The sequence below is a fragment of the Prinia subflava genome, chromosome 9 (assembly GCF_021018805.1).
Source record: "Prinia subflava isolate CZ2003 ecotype Zambia chromosome 9, Cam_Psub_1.2, whole genome shotgun sequence".
Taxonomy (NCBI): domain Eukaryota; kingdom Metazoa; phylum Chordata; class Aves; order Passeriformes; family Cisticolidae; genus Prinia; species Prinia subflava.
In genome coordinates this window covers 15,879,901-15,899,417 of record NC_086255.1, presented here as the reverse complement: position 1 = coordinate 15,899,417, position 19,517 = coordinate 15,879,901, and the positions used below count along the sequence as shown (strand labels likewise).

The 19,517-nt window shown below is 40.3% G+C and overlaps 1 protein-coding gene across 5 annotated transcripts in view; it reads right to left on the bottom strand.

Moving 5' to 3' along the window:
* LGI1 (leucine rich glioma inactivated 1) overlaps positions 1-19,517 on the bottom strand; it is a 29,309-nt gene that overhangs the window by 8,487 nt on the left and 1,305 nt on the right. Inside the window, exons 1-3 of one of the 5 annotated variants that reach the window (XM_063405626.1) lie at positions 5,833-6,902; positions 3,363-3,810; positions 2,894-2,965 (exon numbers count right to left, since the gene is read on the bottom strand). In XM_063405626.1, the coding sequence (XP_063261696.1) occupies positions 2,894-2,965; positions 3,363-3,553 (263 nt within the window). In that variant the 5' untranslated portion in view covers positions 3,554-3,810; positions 5,833-6,902. Of the gene's footprint in view, positions 1-2,893; positions 2,966-3,353; positions 3,811-5,828; positions 6,903-19,517 lie in introns of those variants that run through there. The other 4 variants (XM_063405628.1, XM_063405627.1, XM_063405625.1 and 1 more) reach the window with 4 other exon arrangements.

Sequence of the window (19,517 nt, the reverse complement as noted above, 5' to 3'; positions counted from 1 at the left end):
ATTAATCCACTTAATGAGTTAATGTCTTTTTTTGACATATACATTCAGAATAAAATATAGGTAATTTATTTTCTCAGTTGGCTGTTACAGATTGTGCTTTTTCCACTTTCAGTATGTTCCTATATGAAGTGTATGAAAAAATACATGCAGGAAATTTTTCCTTTTTGTCATAATCAAGAAATACTTCAATTTTAGAGAAAACAAGTATTTTTATAGAAGTCTTGAACCAGAAGACCAATTCATTAAATCCTGCAACTAATTTTACTTTTCTGATGTGATTTTATTGGATAATTTTTCCTTTTCTGCACTCTATAATTGAGAGAACAGAGTGGTATCTCTTTAAATAGTATTGCTATTTTGGAGATTGCCAGACTTACAGCATAGGTCTTGCACTTGGTGAGCTCATTTGCCTTCCAACTCATACCTCTCCCCAGTGGCTATTTCAGATGTATTTGATGCACAAAGTGTTTTTTCCCACAACTGGTCCTCAAACACCATAGCTGCTGCTTCTGGGGATAGAGGCTGAAGGTATGGTGCTGTAGCTAGGGACTGGGCAGGAGCAGTGCAGTGCTAGCAGGTACAAATCCTGATGCCATGATTATCTCCTTTCTTTCTGCAGGCTTTCATGTCTTCAGTTTATAAGGCCACCCTCAGCACGTTGTTGATACACAGAGATAAAAGTGCTGAAGATGAGAGCTGGGAGGTTTTCTCTACATTTAGGGAACACTCCTGCTGGCACTTCCCCGTAGCTGTGCAGGTTCTTTGTATTTTTGTTGCCACATGAAAAGAACAGATCATACCATCCATACTACACAAGAAAAGCTCTCCTGGACTGGGAGTTACAAGTAGTGTTTAGCTCAAGACCATGATTTTTCCAGAGACCATTGGTGCTACTACATTAAAAATAGTAGTAAATAATAATAGGGGCAGAATGACACCATATTTAGAAATCAGTGACTGGTGTACTGGAGATATCCAATTACATTTGGGCTTCAAAAATGTAATGCTGGAGACTATTTCTATATGTACTTCTATTATTACAGAAATACATATAAGCTGCTAAATCTTGCTGTTGGCTAAATTAAACCTACCAATACAGCTACAATCATGCAAAGCTAAAACTTCCTGTAATGTTTATTTAACGTAAGTTTTCCATAGTCTTATTTCCCGTAATATCTTCTGCCAAAGATGTAAATTTTTCTTTCCCACGTACAAACTGGAGCGTTGTCCCCACAGATACAATCCTGTTCCTATCTGTGTTTAAGGAGTCATTTGCCTCAGATCAGCAGCCTGACTTTCCAAGGATGACAAGCAGTTCAACTACCATGTTAAAAATATATCTGGAAAACAGATTACTGATAAAAGCCCACAGTGGAACAAACCCTGCTTTTCTGGGGCCATAGTTTTTGTTGCAGCATTTATGAACAGCAGCATAGAACGTGCATTTCATTGTACAGTAGAAATGGAAATTGTTATCATTACCAAAATGCCATAAGACATTGCCCAAGCCCACTGTGCCAGGCACTATAATAACTCAAAATAAGATGACTGTGTCTGTCCTACTCTGCCATGCCTAAATCTGCCTGCTTTGCAGAGGGATTGCTAAGAGTAGGTGGTGTATCGTAGCCAAGAGAGATGATGTCCTACTCACTCTCTTCAGATACAAGCCCCACCAGTGCTGCTGCTTTTTTTTCCCCTCTCTCTTTTGAAAGGCCCATCGTAGAAATTATGTGAAATGTGTCCCTTTTGTGATCTATGGCCACCTGGGAAAAGCTTCTCTGGAATAAAGCACCATGGAAAAGCATTTAGGTTTCCATAGTAACTGCATTTACCTATTTACCCTGTATCCAAAATTGTACAGTATGTCTGCACCTCCTTATCAGCTCCACTTGAGGTAGCAGAGTACAGTCAGGGTCAGGGCTTCAGCTGTCGGTATGGCACCAGTTTAATTTAACAGCCAGAGAGCTCCAGTAAATCAACATCACACCTCTGACCACATCCAGAGTGCACGGGAAGTCGGTCTGGGACCGACATCCCATTCTGCTTTTGATCACACTGGGAAGTCTGCCTTGCCGGATTTCTGAGACAAATCTGGGTGTGTGTCAGGCTGGCAGCACAGCCACTATAAACAGTTCAGGTTACACCCCCTCTACCTCTGTATAGCTCACAGTTATATAATCGTATGCCCACATTTCTAGGAAAGCCTGGGAGCCTGTAAAAATCCTATGTTGAAATGCAGCTAATAGTTAAACATCCCAAAATACTCTCTTTCTGTGCATACCTCATCACAGTATTTGATTTTGAAATAATTACTTCAGTCTTTAATTGGAAGAAAATCATCATTACTTTTAAGACCACGAAATAACAAACAGGGTCAAATCCAGTACAACGAAGGCAAAACTCCCACTGAAGTGACTAAACTTCCACAGAAGTCAATGGTAATTTTACATGGAAAAGGACTTCAGGACCTGTCCCACTGCAGTGACGGGCCTGATCTCAGGGGTTCTGAGCTCACAGTCGATGGGAGTTGCAAATGGACAGCTTTACACTGGGATCAGGTCCCAGGAATGCAGAAAATAAACAAGAATAGTTGTTGCAATATTTAAGTCCTTACTGTAATGTTAATTAAAGTATAATGAAGATAACTTGCATTCTGTCACCAAAAGCTTCAGCATGGAAGCATTCAAAGTAGTACTGACAACAGACAGCCTTGCAAAATACTAAGTAAAAATTAAACGTCCTATCTTTCAAATTGCTAAAAAGTCTTGTAATTTATATTCTCATAAATCTTCTGCTGCTGTTTCTTATAAAATTAATACTAAGACCTTTCTGATATATTTATGAATACATATACATTTCATAACAAAAATTGTATCATTTAAATATTTCTCACAGAAGCTGCAGAGATGGTGTGAGCAAAAAACTCCCTTCTGGGATTTTAGTAAAAGCAGATCTCACAAAGGATCTGTAAAGAAGAAAAAAACAACCATACATTAATGTAGCCTCATATATCCATGGTTATAATACTGATCTGGTGATCACAGAGACATTTATTTATATAAGTAAAAAAAATTCCCTTCCCACTCCCCCCCCCCCGAATATAATGTGACAGGTTTCATGTACTATACTAGAAGGTATAAAATGAGATGTGTGCACATACACAGACAGAGGACAGACAGACAGATGAAAGAGATATAAAATCAGGATTCAAGGATGCAGCACAATTTTAACACATTAGCTGATGATTCTGAATGCTGGAGGTACTCCCTGCAGCAAGCATCCTTCTGTATGCACTGAAAACACCACACATCCTAGTTCATTTTAAATCATAAATTAAATAACCAAATGCTTACAGCCCTTACAGTGAGATAACATCAGGCGGAACGCTGCGAGGAATAGATCTGGCATTTTCACATAAAGCATTATCTTTGGTACAAGTACACCAGGCAGGACATTTTGGCTTCACTGGTTTCTTCCCTTCAGTCAGCAAAAGCACAGATAAAAGGCATAAGAAATAAGCAATTCTTCTAAAGGGTCTGCTGGCATTTCCCATTCTTTTGATCCGCTCTCGTTCCAGCCAGTTGAAAGAATATCCCAAAACATGAACAGGGTTCTTTATTCAGCCATTGGATGTCTTTCTCTAAGTCCAGGTCAATATTTGTCTCTGCTTTCCCAACCCTTTTCTTTCTCTTTCACTCTGTTTTTGTAGATAGAAACCTGCAGCTGATCTGTATGTTTCCACTCACTCAGGCAACGTACTGCTCAGAGAAGAACCTGCGAGGTGCTGTAAGATGGGGAAAATCCAACCGGCTGAAGGGAAAAAAAAATAGGAAAGAAAAAAAAAAAAAAAAGACTTGCATCACCACAAAAACACTGAGCACAACACAGCATTAGATTGCAAAGTGATGTAACTGAGAAATACACTGCTTTCTGTTTTCACAGGGAGGCCCTTTCCCTGTTTCCAAAAATAGTACAGCATTATGTTTTGCTGGTGGGTGGGTGAGTGGGTGTGGGGTGGAGTGTATGTGTGTGGGGGGAGAAATCAGTCATCTCTTACTGGATCCCTACAACCTCATGAACCTTTCAGAATTATGCTTCACATATTGCAAGCAGCAGAACTAATGGCAGTATCCACAGGAAAATAAAATCGAATGAAACCATCAAAAGCATTGCTGCAAAAACTATTAGATTAATTTTTATCCCCCGCCTTTATTGCACATATTTGTACCACTGAAAAACAAACTGCCACACATGGAAAATATTACATTGTATGAGAGAATGCCTTTGACTGTCATTCCTAAACAAAATATTTTCTCATGCAAAATAGACCCCAAATACAGCTTTTTTTCCCTTTTTTTTTCCCCCTTTTTTTTTCCTCAGAAAAAGAATGCTTCTTATTTGTTGCATGTTTTCTGAACTGGTTAAATAAAGGCATAGGTGGACCAAGCACAGTTCTGTATGGACAACATTAATTTAAAGTTCAAGTTAAAAAATGTATTTTCTTGGAACTGATTTGATCATTTTAGATGGAAAAAAATCATTTAAATACCAGCTGTGTTAAACCCATAGTTAAGAATGGACCTTCTTTGAAGAGTGACAGGATAAGGACAGATCTTGGTGGTAATAATGAACCTTTACAATATTGCCTGGAGGCTGCAATCAAAATGAGTGCTAGGTGTGGTATGAGTGCTCTGTCAGACACATCCTCAGCCTGAAGACTTTACAGTAAACTACATTAAATATTTTACAGGAAACTTAAGCAGCACCTAAGTATTACTTTATTATGAACGGTAAGACAAAACTAAGAAATGCCAAATGGCTGGGAAGCCAGATGATTTTTTGTTCCATACAGTATTGCTATTAGACGAGTTTTGCAAACTTTAACAGGTCTTAACACTTCCCCACTGGACTGTTTACATTAGACACAAACACTACTGAGGTCAACCCAGTGGTACAGACATTTAATACAGTCAGGCTCACTATTAGCTCCTTCACATGGATGCTGTCTCCTCACCAGGAGACACCTGATCTCCTGATGAGGACATCTCTTTTGACTTCTGGTTCCCCTTCCTTTGATTTCACATGGCCACCTGACTCTGAGCCACTGCTCCTGCTCTACAAGCCACAAAATCACAAGATCAACATCAGGCCACGTCTATCTTCCTCAGCAACAATCCCAGCAAGGCCTTAGTGCATACCGAGGTGCCCATCAGGGATTTGCTAGGCTATGGGCAGAACAACAGCCTGCAAAACTTCAACAAATTCAGTCTGTGGATACAAAGCAGGACTCCAGCACTGCTGAATCCTTGTCTGGGTGGTGGCTGAGGTCCATCTCCCTGGGATGAGGGGAAACACCCAGAGATCATACCAGGTGGTGGGACTGCATCCTCTGAGGTGCAGCCAGAAATGTCCAGAAAGCTTTCAGAGGCAGAGGACACCTTCGAAGGCTCTGCTGGGAGAGGACAGCACTGCCTGTGCATGGGCACACTTCCCACCAGGGATCTGAGCCTGTGGAAGAAAGGGCAGCTTGTGCTTTCTTAGCTCCCTTGCTCTCTCCATTGTATTTTTGTAAAGGTCTTTATTAATTTAAGTGTGGGCCCATGTTTTTGCTCTTAAGAAAACCTTCCCTGTCAGCAGTCTCTCTCTGAAGCAGCACCAGCTAAGAGTGAGAGAAACCTGGGTTACTTCTGAGCCCATTCACCTTCTGTAAGAAAATGAAACAGAATTATGGTAGCCAAAGCACTGAAATCATTATTAAGTAAATGCTGATGCCTTCCCATCCCCCAGTATAAAGGTGACTTCTTGCTCTGGAAATGATCTAATTGTACCTACTGAGAAGGAAGCTGGATTTGTAGGACTCGCATAAGTAGGCTACACCATCTTCTCCCCTCCAAGATATCCAATGGCACTGACATGGTGAGGTGAGAACAGAAAATTCTCTTTTTTTCTGAAAGAGGCCCGTTGTTGTTTGTTTGTTTATTCCTGGCAAAGCTACCCATTGCCATGGCAATATTTTGCCATTGATGGCGAAACCCCGTGTTTCATTTCCTTTGGCTCATTCACTGAAATCCACCATCAATTACCTAGGCATTTCTCTTTAATTAATACTCCAACCACATTGTGAACCTCCTGAAAACTTTGCAGTGTAGTGTTTTCTTCAGTAACAAAAGCACATTCTGCAGCAGAGCAGTAACCTGACTCCAGTTTTGTCCATGCAGAGAACCGCCTGGAAGTTAGTTTTCTATTCCAAACCACATGCCAACACAACCGCTTTTTCCAAAATTGCAGTATTATAAATATTTGGAACAGCCCCATCCAAAGACAGGCATATTCACATTTTCCAGGGTCCTTTTTTGTCAGGCTCAGCATCTCATTTCCTGCCATGCAGCAGTTTAAAAACAAAGTGGTTCATGGATTTTCAGCGGCATAGCTTCTCTGCAGCCCGGCGACACTTGGCTCACCCCTCGCCGATGCCATCGCTGTTTGTTTGCGGGCCAGCGGAGCAGGCAGCGGCCTGCTGCGCCCACGGACCAGCGCCCGCCTCTCGGTCCCCGCTTGTTTTCCCGGGTGGTTCAGGTACTGAGTAGCCACAATGGGATTCAAAATTCATTTCTTTTTTCTTTCTGCCAGGTTCCAGCAGGGGGGATGAGGGAGTTGTGGATGCGTTCCTCGGTCTGCTTCCCGTCACTTGACGTTCTAGCCGAAAACCCTGCACCTTGCCGTGCCGCGGAGGGGGCCGGCGGTCAGGCGCTTTGCGGGCTGGGCAGCGGGACACTGCAGTGGGACACTGCAGTGGGACATGGCTGGGGGTCCCTGCCTGAGGGTCCCGGGCTGAGGGTCCCCGCCTGAGGGTCACCGTTCGGGGCCGGCGCGGCCCCGCGCCACCGCCCACCGCGGCCCCGTCTCCCGGCAACGCGGTGGCCCCGGGCGGGCCCGCCCTCAGCGGCCGAGGCCGGGCGGGGGCGAGGCCGGGCCCGAGGGAGCGCCGGGGCCGCCCCTCGCCTTCCACGGGCCCGCGGGCCCTGCGGTGCCAGCCCTCGGTGTGGCGGGGGAAAGGAGCCCGCGGGCCCTGCGGTGCCAGCCCTCGGTGCGGCACAGGGAAGCGGCCCGCGGGCCCTGCGGTGCCAGCCCTCGGTGCGGCACAGGGAAGGAGCCCGCGGGCCCTGCGGTGCCAGCCCTCGGTGCTGCGGAGGAAAGGAGCCCGGGAGCCCTGCGGTGCCAGCCCTCGGTGCGGCACAGGGAAGGGGCCCGGGGGCCCTGCGGTGCCAGCCCTCGGTGCGGCACAGGGAAGGGGCCCGGGGGCCCTGCGGTGCCAGCCCTCGGTGCGGCACAGGGAAGCGGCCCGCGGGCCCTGCGGTGCCAGCCCTCGGTGCGGCACAGGGAAGCGGCCCGCGGGCCCGCGCCGAGCGGTGCAGCGTGCCCTGCACCAATGTGCCGGCACAGCTCAGCTCTCCGGTGTTAGGGACCAACTGCGCCTTAGGGACCCATGGTTTCCCACGCAGTGGCTCTGCGTGGTAAGAGACAAATTGCTGTTTCTTCCAATGCATCCAAATTGTTTGCTAACAACAATTTTTGAGGATAATCAACCATCTAGTAAAAATCTTGGTGCAAGTATATGACAGTCAAAATTAAAGCTACTTTTGCCTGCTGCCACTAGAGGTATTCACCACCCACCACTGCTTCTGTTCTTTGGTTAGACTTAGCACGACTTCCATGGCTTCATTTCTGGCAAACATTATTATTATCATTATTACTATTACTATTATTATCTAAGCATGCATTTTTAGCAGATACTCTCCAATATCTGGTTAAAATATTAATACTTCTGCAAGTAAATCTGTTTGCTAAAATATTAGAGGACAGTAAACACAAATGATCAAAACATAAAACAAAAATTATTTTTAAAATATTTAATATTTTTCAAGGTGTTAACTCCATGCCAGTGACTATATTTGCATATTTGCATTAGACTAGAATGTTTTCATTACCAACATAGGACAAAATTTGAATAATCTTTCTGTGATTTTATGCTCAGTACATTGCCCTTTGCAGATCCATATCCCGTTACAGTTACCCTGAATTTCTCCTGCTTTTAGAAAACTGTGTTGCCTTTTCTTTGTTCGGGACGAGCTGCCTGCACATACTTAGCCTAATCCAAAATCCACTGATGGTGCTGCTGAGACTTTGCTGTGCTTGGTGTTAAGCCCATAATATTACACTACACAGATGTGCAATAGCTCAAATCACACCCAGTATCCACGGGTCTCCTAAAGAACAAAACATTGTCATTGCTATGTTACCACTGTGTTTGGAGCAGAAGGATTTTGAGATCAAAGACTCCTACAAATATCTCATTTTGAGTCCGAGTTTCTGCTCTTGGCTCCACCCTTTTAAGAAATTCTGCGGCAAATGGCAAATTTAAAGCAGCTGAGAATGAGGCTGTACTTTCAGTAAACAAAACTAAGTCTTGTGAATTCTAAACAGTTCTGAAAAGACTCTGCTTCCTGGTGGATCTGGCACCAAGAGTCATTGCCAGGAAGAGGCCTTCTGCAGGTTAGGTATAATAATAAAACTTGAGATGCCTTTACAACAGCTCATAGCACAGACAAGCTTGGGAATGATCACAAGTCTGACCAGAACTTTTTACTCGGAAAGTTCTGCTGACTTTGCCCTATCCTATCTATACAGGTTCGTATCCTTCTTTATTATACCAATTTCATTAAAAGCAGAACAACGAGGCCAGTCCCTGTGTCAAAAAGCCGAGGAAATGGCTGCTTAACTGCTGCCAGCTTTGGAGGAAAGAAAGACTTGGAGGGTGGTCTCCTTTCCCTTGTGTAAAGTAGCCAGTTCACAGTTCATTATGGACTTAGAAGCGATCAACTCTGAAGTGAGCTCTCATGGCCAAAATTTCATAGTGATGTGCAACACCTGCTTCACTGACCATATCCAGGTGAATGTGCAGGTATCTCTGGAACTGCTTGCTGCTTTAGGTACACCAGAATTTGACCAATGACGAACATATGTCAGGAGAGATGTGCTGATACCTGAATGATCTCTCTTTAAGAAAAACAGATGCACAGTATACTTCTTTCAAAAGGAAGCCAGGCAAAATTAATCTGTTTCAAGGTTTTATTTTGTTGCAACTAAGAACTTTCAACATCCTTACGATTCTTGCTGCTTTGTTTGCTTCTAAGCTCTGTTATAAACCAGTGTGCTTAGCAGCACCCAACCCAGCAGCATCATGTGAACTGCTCTCCTGATAACCAGCCACTTTTCTCCAGGCCTACACAAACAGTTCTTGCTTTGCTTCTATTGTCTGTGTTTTGCCTTGAAAATGCTAACAATGGATATTTAAAGTTGGGGGGGAAATGAAAGACCAAACATACATGCTCAAGAGCAAACCAGAACCCAGTTCAAAGATGTATGAAGCTGTGCTGCTTCATGGTTCACAGCAGGAACTGATACCACACCTAATACAAGGGGAAGTGTAAGAAAGGGAACAATATAAAAGAACACAAGGTTTCCACCTGCTGCAGAAATCTGGATTTTTTTCAATCTTTCAAGACAGCTCTCAAGAAAATTTGCCTGTAGTTTACTCAGGGAAGATCAACTTCTCCCATGTTGGCAAAGGGGACACTTCTGAGACAGTCAAGATGCCCATCCATTTCAGTGGAACTGACATCACACAGCATACATCCTACTTTAAGATTAAGTGCCCTCTATATGAACCTCTCAGCAAGGAGAAGTCTTGTTCAAATATGCAAGTTACTTTTTTTCTCCTTTCCCCCTACATAGCTGTATCAGACATTAAAACCATGATATGAGTGAGAGAATCTATGCTTAATTTGTAATTGCCAGCTTCTTCAGAACTGGCATGGTCATTTTAAGAACATATTTCTGTGCAATGCTTTCCTTAATAGGGTGGTTTCGCTCTTCTCACCTCTTGTAAGTGATATTGATTCTGCCCTCTTCTACAGATCACTGCTGGTGTTTCTGTTCTAATGCTATTCTCTAAACTGGATTAAATAAATTAGCTGGTAAAAGAACCAGAAAACAAATAAAACCTGAAACAAGTCCAAATCTTTCAAATCCACCCTGCCTCTCCTCCCTGAAAATTTCCAGAGCCAGAACAAGCAGCTGAGGACAGGAGTGGGCAGAGAGCATTGGTTTCACTGTTAGAGAAAATGCACAGGGAGCTGCACACTTGAGTGGCAGTTTTGTGTTACAAATGCTCATATTTAAATGAACTGTAGGACAGAACTGGTGACAAAGTACCTCAGTCTCTACCAAACAGGACAAAATATGAACCTCATAAAACACCCCAGTATTTACCTACCATTGTTTAAAAATTATCAGCTAACTGGAGGACAGAAGTTCAACAGGTGTATACAAACTGATAGTTCATTATCATCTGCACTCTGCCAGCTCCTTGCACTCTTAATTTGGTATTTATTCATAGAAGGTATCCTTCATGCCTATATTCAAATTAGGAGGGACAGAAAATCCAGTCCAGTAAGAACCCTGTATACAAAACAAAATGTCCCAGATTTTCAAGCATGAGCAAGTGCTTTCTGCAGACCCAAAACAACATACTACTGTCAGTGTAGCTAAATGCCATTTAATTGGCAGCTAGAAAAGTCTACAATACATTTCTTCATGGAAAAATGTCTGAGCTCTTCCAGTGTGCCAAGATGCTAATTAAAAACAGACGGCGTGTTACAAAATCCTTTCCTTGACCTGTGCTATCTTACATGCCCTTCTGTACTTTTTCATGGCATTGGCTCTCTGAAGAATTATTCTAATCTTAATAAACTTGTCTTTAATTTTTCTTGTCATTTTGAAGACAGAAAAGAAGTAACAAAATATTATTTATTTAAACATACATAGGAAATTTATTTGTTACATGGCAGAGACAACAGGCTTTTGAGGAGAAAGTCTTTTCTTGTTAAAAACAGGTTTCTATGTCCTGAATAATTTACAATGGAAGAAATCTTAGTGCCACGGAAGTCACTGAAATACTTCAGGTAGAAGCCTTGCAGGAGTGCCATGGACATAATGAGCTGTACAATAGGAAGGATGTGCCTCATCAAACACGTAGTGTTTCATCACTGCTAATCAACATGCTTTACAAAACAGAGATTTGGATCAGCAATGAAACACTTTAAAGGGTTGTTGGTGATAGCTCGACAAGTGTATTTTACTGATGTTTTTATTGTTCTCAACAACTCATGAAATTTGGAAGAATACCTTATTTCAGTAAGAGTTAATCCTTTTTACCTTAAGCAAATACCAAATCTGCCTGACATCCCACCCTACATTATGGCAGGCATGCTGCCACTGCACAAGCCCAGCACAGATTCTCCATCAAGTGAAGCACTGCACCAAGCTGAACTCCAGGGTCAACCCTTACAAACCACATTCTTGCAAACCACATTTGCCCTGCAGAGGGGACTTAGGAGTGCTGGAAATTTCATTGCATCTGTTTGCTCATATGCCAATATGCTACATATTTAGTACAGCTTTAAGAAAAGATTTGCTCTTTTGGCTGCTGGCCCTTTCCCTCTGCAGTGGGAGAACAAAACCAACACAACATCTTTATCTAAGAACTGACTGTAGTTTTAGATATAATTTTCATAGCAACAGAGAAATACACATTTTAGTTATGACTGCTCAGAAGCTGAAGGATTTTCCCTACATTGAACATGGTAACATTCACATTTTAAGTTTAAAATTATTCCTAATTATCACTTTTCTAAGACAATAATGCAAATACTATACAGCTGACTTTCTTTTTGACACCAATAATTTGTAGACATCAGTAAGTTTCCACTGTTGCTGCCTTTGTGATTTGGGCAGAGTCATTAAAACTGGAGAGCCTAATTCCCAGGCTCAATATAACACACCAGTAAGAAGTAATAAGCTCCTTCATGAAGCAATATAGCTCCCCAGCTAAATAAATGACACACGGTACTGATTAAACAAAGGCACATGTGGCCTTTTTTCCCCAGATTTTTTTTTAGAAGCAAATGGATGAATATATAACAGAAAAAGACAAGGACAAAAAAAAAACCCAAAAAACAAAAAAACCCAGGTTGGGGAACTCAAGAGGACAGTTCACATCACAGAAACTGGGAGGTTGGCTTCTAGGCTTGGAAAGGGGGACCTGAGAAATTCGCTAGAGAATTTCTTGGAGCAAGTAATGGCTGAAAAGAGCTTGGAACTGCAAATAGTCTCCTGCTGTTCAATTTTCACTCAGGGAAATGAAGGCTATACATTCATTGCAAATAAAGACTGGATCAAAGATACCCAATTCCATTAACAATTTATTTTCTTAAACAGAACACTTGGAAATAATGATTTTTAGATAACTGCTCAGGTCACAAATAGTAATAATGCTCTACTCTATGTTTCTGACACCCCTGCTTCCCCCTCAGGGAGACAGATATCCCTTCATATGCACATTATATATATACATATATATTAAGATCTCTCTCAAAAGCTATATATAGCTTCTATTCACAGGCGAGCACCACAACCACTTATTCATTCTTTTCATGCTTTACCTGCTGTTTTCAAGGCTGCCCTGATGCTAAAAATAGCTTCGCATATTAGAGGAGGGTTGCTATAGATTCAGCATGGGTTATGTTCCAAAGACAGCTAAATCCCTCCTTGCTGAGGATCCGTGTGGATGCATGTGATGGGCATCTGTGACCAGGGCTCTGATGCCTTTTCATAAACACTCTTAGGATGGAGTATTTGTGTTGTTCTTAAGGATGCACTGAACTGCAAATCAATGCAAATCATGGATGTCATTGTAAGTTTAAAGCTTTGTTTTTCATAGTGTGGTGTTAGATCACAGTACAACAGTACCTTCATATATTAATGAAGCTAATAGTCACATATTAGCTTCTTTTTAACTGGGAGAACAATTTAGTATTCTGTTGTATGGGCATATTTTTCTGCAGCTATTGATGCCTTCAAGTAAGAAAATATCAAAATGCTTCACTAGTCTTTTTGCTTTTTCTAGTTCATAACATTTTTGGCTGAATTGCAACCATATCTAAACGAAATGAGGTAGTCAGAATAATATATCAGAATAGTATTTTCTTTTTGTTAACAGACTCATATTATAGAAACCTGCCAAATACTGCCTCTGTTAAGGCTGAGGGTCAAGTAAAAGTTTTACAGGGAAAGAGTGGCATGGATTTACTAAACCAAGATTGATAAAAACCATTGAGACAGATCCTAATATAAATCTACATAACACAATCCATCTTTCATGAGTAGTCTAAGGCCAGTGTGATGCAAACTTGAGAGAATATTTTATGAAATGCTAAAGGAAATGTGTTTTTGCTCAAATCTCACTTCACATCCTGACCCTTATCTTCTATGCAGTTATGTTTTGTTTCCATTCAAGAAAGGCAGTCATCTAGATATGTAACTGTTAACATTTTGACTTACCACTTGCAAATTGAATGTGGTTTTAGCAAGTAGCAGGATCTCCCCCAGGGTACAAGCTGCAATATTTCTTTTTAGTCGCAGTAGATAACTTTCCTCAGTGTTTTTTTGAATCTGCCATTTTTACTTCTAGAGTTGTGGATATTGCACAGCTCAGTATTGCTGGCTATAAATATCATAACTTGATATTTGTAACTAAATTAGACTAATGGTTGCCATTTAGGATAGTTATCTTTCCCATTCCACTTAGGTGCCATGGAATGAATAGTGCTCTGGAAATACTTTCAATAGAAAGGTTGATAGTATTTCAGTACTTCAGGTCTTAATGATATTGGTGATTAAATAACATAAAATTGTATTTAATTTGAAATATAATCCCTATTCTTTCTAAACCCTGGCGATCAGTAGTATACTTTTACTAATAGAAGGTCAGTTTTAGCAGAATGGCTCATGGTATTATTAATTAAAAGAAATCTCACAGTAGTACTCTATAAGCATGTTCATTAAAAACTGTGAAATAGGATTTTTTAACGGATTCATCCTACTTCAGTGCTCGGAGCAGCTTTTTTATATCCTGTATCCTTCAGTTTTCACAGAAGGATCAGTTATTGATCACCTCAACCTGAATAGTAACAGCCTCTACAGGCAGCTACTGTACCACTTTACTATGTAACCCCACTGAAATACAAAGATAAAGTGAGGGCCGATTCTGTCATCATTTCACTATATATATTATGCTCTTATACCTTGCCAAACAACTGACTGCAGCACTGTATATTGCAAATAATCTCTGCTTTATTTTTGTTGCTTAAGGACAACCAGTGGAAAACACTGTGATGAACTCATCTTACCAGCTCCACAGTACAGTTTTCACGACTGGCCTTGTGGATTCCTGAGTTAAGAGCTCAACTTCTAAGTTAAGATGAAACACATCTCAAAAAAAGGTTGTTTTGTGGGACATGTTTGCAGGAATGAGACCGTACATCTCTATTAACATTACACCTTAGACTCAGGCTTTGAGGCACCTTTCTTTTCCAAGTTATGCAGAATGCTGGGAACACAAATAGTGCATAACTGCTTGCATGATTCAGATGACAGTGACTTGTCTGTCACCTTTTTATGCAGAAGACTTCGTATTCCAAACATTCCCTGTCAAAGATTTGTACCTTTCCTCAATTCTCATAAGTGAGTATTATGAATTTATATACATGGTAAATATTATGCACAAAAATGCATGTCAGGAAAAGAGGGAATGCATATCTTGTCCACTATGGTTTAAAAATACAATGGACTGTAACTTTGCTCATGTATGCTTCTTTTCCCCTTCCAAAAAATCCAGTGGGAAACAATGTAAAGAAAATAAGTACACTGCTTGTCAGTTGTTTTATTTATTCTCACCTTACTAGATTTTCTTTCTCTTGTTTATTATTTTCTATGTTTTTTTTAATCTTATATAATAGCTCTGATATCAAACTGGAAAAATAAATTTGCCTTTCTCTTGTATTTATGGAATTGGATGCCATCAGTCACTTTCCACCAAAGCGGATTTAGCCGTAAAAGTAAGATTAGGCATTCTTTGCTCTCTTAGCAAATAGTTCATACTTCAGGGAATTTAAGCATAATGAACTTCTAAAATCTCCTCAAATGAAAACTGGAGTTAGTTTCTGTATTCCACTTACTTAAATGCAGGTTGATAAAACTAAGAAGTAGTATTTTGTACATACTGGTAATTACTCTTAAATTAAATTCCTGGTAGGCTGAAGTCATTACTGAAGTTTATGCATGTGTTATCTTGTAGTGAGCTTTGTTCTTAGCAGAGTTGCCTGACTAAGCTCTGGAGACCAAAATCACCTGCCACAAAACAAATGTGGGACTAGCAGTGAGGATTAAAGGACACTAGACAGGAGTCTACATAATATACCTCTAGGGGATTTATTTAGTAAAATTCTGTACATTTTGCAAAAATAAGCCCAAACTTCAGAGATAATACAGGGAGTTCATTCTAAGAATTATTTATCAAAGACTGATTTACTATTTCCATAACGGAATCAGTTAGTCTTCACAGGATCATACTGCTATTTACACTATATATCTTAACAAGATATTGTTGTATATCTCTTGCAGAGAACTTAATTTTATTGAATTTTTTTGAAGTACACAGAAGCTTTAGGACCAAGGTTGGTGCTTTGAGTATTCCCTTAATTACAACAAAATGAATGAAAGAAGCGATCTGGTTTTCAAGATATTATAAGATTCTTACATAACTCTATAGTCATAGGCAAGAAAACTAAAATAGATGTTACGAATTAAACCAGTTATAGTTCTTCTATAGTGTTTCTGTAATTCTTTAGCATGTTAAGAGTGGAAGTAATGCTACCATCAAATAAACTGTGGAACAGAACTTCAACTACTTCAGTCCATGATAATGAAGATTAAGGCTGCTCTTATCAACAGCAATAAAAAAATCTAGTGAATTGTCTATGAAGTTGAGAGGCCTTATATGCATCCTAGGAGGTGGAGCTAAGGGAATAAATCAGGGAATAATCATACATATTTAGGCTGTATTTTCTAACATTGTGGCCTAAACTGGGATTCCATTCACCAAATAAATCAGTTGAAAAAAGTGTGCAATTTCCACATCTTTGACTTCTTGGGAGATTTTCAGATCAACAGGAAATTTCAACTTTATTTTTAATAAGAGCCTTTGACATTTGTTTTTATCCTAACAGCAGAACAAGCTTCATCTCAATTCAGGATGTGCACTGCTGTCTTCTTCAGTTTTCCATGACTGTTTATTAAACCAGTTTCCAAAGTTTGGGCTCAGAATAAATGCTCTGTAGACAGACAATGGAACCAGCACCTTCAGTGCACTTGGCATTAAGTAGTTGTGGAGATGGCAGTGATTTGTTCACCCTAGAGGTAAAGGAGCCAGGAATAACAAAGGTCCATGGGTCAAATTCTACTTCGTATGTCCTTCTAAAACTCCATCATCTGTCAGATCTGCCTTTAGATACACGAATTTTCAAAAGAACTGTTTTCCAAATTGCCTATCATATTGAATTTTCTAGAAATTCTGTCTCCACACAATGTATCTGACATTGATATCCAATGGTGTTAAAAAGGAATAATTAAGAGAAAATGTCCACAGATAACTGGAATTTAGGAAATTCAGTATTCTTATAGTAGGATTAGATATTATATTATTAGCTCTATTTTATCTTATTAATAAGTGAAATGCAATACAATGATTGTGGCTACTTATACAAAGGTCTGGGATTTTAGAACAAGGAAGAAAACTGATGACCAATCAGGTGCTATTTTTTCAAAGGCACTTTTCCAACAATGGTTATGGACTGAAATGGTAATTGCAACATCAAAATATCAAAAACCTGCACAGCTGCTCTCGAAATAAAGGACATAGCATGGGTTCGTCTATGATTATTTTTTTGTAACTGATCCTACACTGGAAATATGTTTAAATACATAAGTTATTTTCTTGAGGAAATTATCAGCCAAACAAATAAAACTGCATTTGTCTTTTAGCACAGCAACATTGACATCTAGTGGCTAGTTAAGATTCATGTTTAATATGCCCTGCATGACAAAAAACCGTTGAACACAGCATTTATTAAATTTGACAAACCAGATATGCACTGCCAGCTATCTCCACATAGCCTCTAGATAATTACAGGATATCATTACTCTTTAATGACTAGTTTGGAGTGACCAGTACCTATGATGGGGACTGGTGAGTGTGAGTCACTGCCCCTCATGTATAGCCCCACTGGTTTTCCCTGACTGTCAGGAAGCCTTAAGCTCAGGAATCAGCTGCCTGATTGTAGTGTGTGCCTTCCTCAGGGCTTGTTGGGAGGCACAGTGCATCCCTGAAACTGTACACAGGTACAGCTAAATGAAAAAGAGCTACAGTTACTGAATGTGGTGTTACTGGCATATGTGAACGTCCATTTTTAGCTTTACAGCTTTTTCTACAAATTACTAGGGGGCTTCAAATAGGAGGAGATAAAAATCAGGAACATGACAGATGCCAAAGTACTGTTTGTACAATGAGGACACAAAAATAAAAAATTGGCAACTTACTTCATAGACATGTATGAGATAGGGATGTGCCAATATCAAATAGCATTAGAAAGCAATTTCCTCATTTGTCAACAAAAGAACTGACTTAATGGAGAAAAATGAAAGAGTAAAAAGGACAAATCTCAGTTTTACTAGCATTCTTGATGCTTCCACATTACTGTCTCATAATCAAACTCAAATGTAGTCTCCAGCAAGAGTTCACAATGGATGCAGTTGTCAGTGACTACCCTGCCCCTGCTCTCCATACCAGTGGTAGCTGCCTCCTCGGCCTGTTGGCAAAGCCTACTGATTTGCTTCATTAAAAATTGGAACAATTTTTTTAATTGGCTAACTAAACTAATTTTGATTCAACACATCAGCTGCTGCTGAGTTTAAACAACTTTACCAGAAGATCTTATGAGACAATTATCTTCTGCAGGAAGGATGATGTGTTTCTTCCTGGCTAAATACTGTTAAGGAGTAAACATCTAAGCTTCATGTTTCTTAAAAATACATAGAGAAATTTGAGTCAGAAAAAGAGCAATAAGATGTAGGAGTTCTCCAATACGTAAAGTATATAGAAAGGTTAAAGTACTTTCTCAGGCTGAAAAAAGAGAAAACTGTGGGGATATATGTCTTCCAGTATTTAAAGATGTTATTCAAATGATGATCACTTCTTGCTTTCTGTATAAACTAGTGCAGGGCATTAAGAAATCAACTCAAGTAGCAACAAGGAAGATTTTTTTCTTAGCTAGTAGGAAAAAACCCTTTATACCTAAGAGGTTAATAGATTAAGGTATTAAATTGTGAAATCTGTACTAGAACCTTTTAGGAACAGCTCAGTAAGTATGTCAGGAATAATACTCTGAATTCTGCATCTCTGTGATGTATGTACCATGTCTGACTTAAACTTTTTGGATACACCAGGTCTCATACTTTAACCCATTCCAGATTTAGGGCAGAACTAAAGTTAAAGCTACAGTGATGTTTTCTCCTTTGTGGACCACGAAGTTCAGGGCTACTGTAATTTAAGACTATTGTTTCACATTACTGCTGACCTGAACTAAAAGAGAGCTGTTGCTGAAAGGGCGGCCCCTGCTTTTCACCTCCAACTTCCCTCCTGTCCCATCCCTCCATCCCTAACATTTTTTCGTCCCACCAGGGTTACTCACACAGACACCGCATCAGGACAGTCACAGGAGCTAGGGTGGCAGAAAATTAAATACCGCAGTTCCTCAGGAGCCAGTTCAAGAAGAATGCTCTCTTCAGCGGCAGCTTGACTTATTTGTAAAGGAAAGCTATGCTCCTAAGGTTTGGCTCTACAGTCATTGAAATCCAATTTAAAATGTTGCACCTCCTGCCCTGTAAAGAGTTATGCCCACTGCAGGTTTTTTTTCCTTCCAGTCCTGTGGGACTCATATGAGAAAAGTGCCTTTTTGGTGTCAAATCACATTGTTGCCCGAATTAAACTACAGAGATGCTCCCATTGGAGCAAGTATAATGCATATACCAAGGGCTAAGGGCACATTCAGCTTCAACTTCCAGTTTATTTAGGAGGCCATTTCTGAACCCATTCTCCAGATTCTCCAGCTGTAGCTTACTGTAGGCCACATATAAAATGCAGTCAGGTGATGTTCTAAAGCAACACAGTTAGACATCAGAAAAATATAGCATAGCAAGAGGAAATTATCTAGCTGCTATTCTCAGAAAAGCTGTTTATAACATAACTTCAGCATCTACAGCAGCTGCTATAGCTGGACTCACTGCAGAATTTTCCTGTCCCAGAAACTGTATTTTTTGTATATGCAGGCTTTTTGGCCACAACACAATGCCAAGAGATTCAAGAATTGTAAATCTTTCCTCTACCTTTCCCACTCTTCTTCAAAGTGCATAATCAATGATATGTTGGCCCAGTTTCCAGAATCATGTCAGGATTCATTCACACTAAAGCAGCCTGTCATTTCCATAAGACAGGAACAACA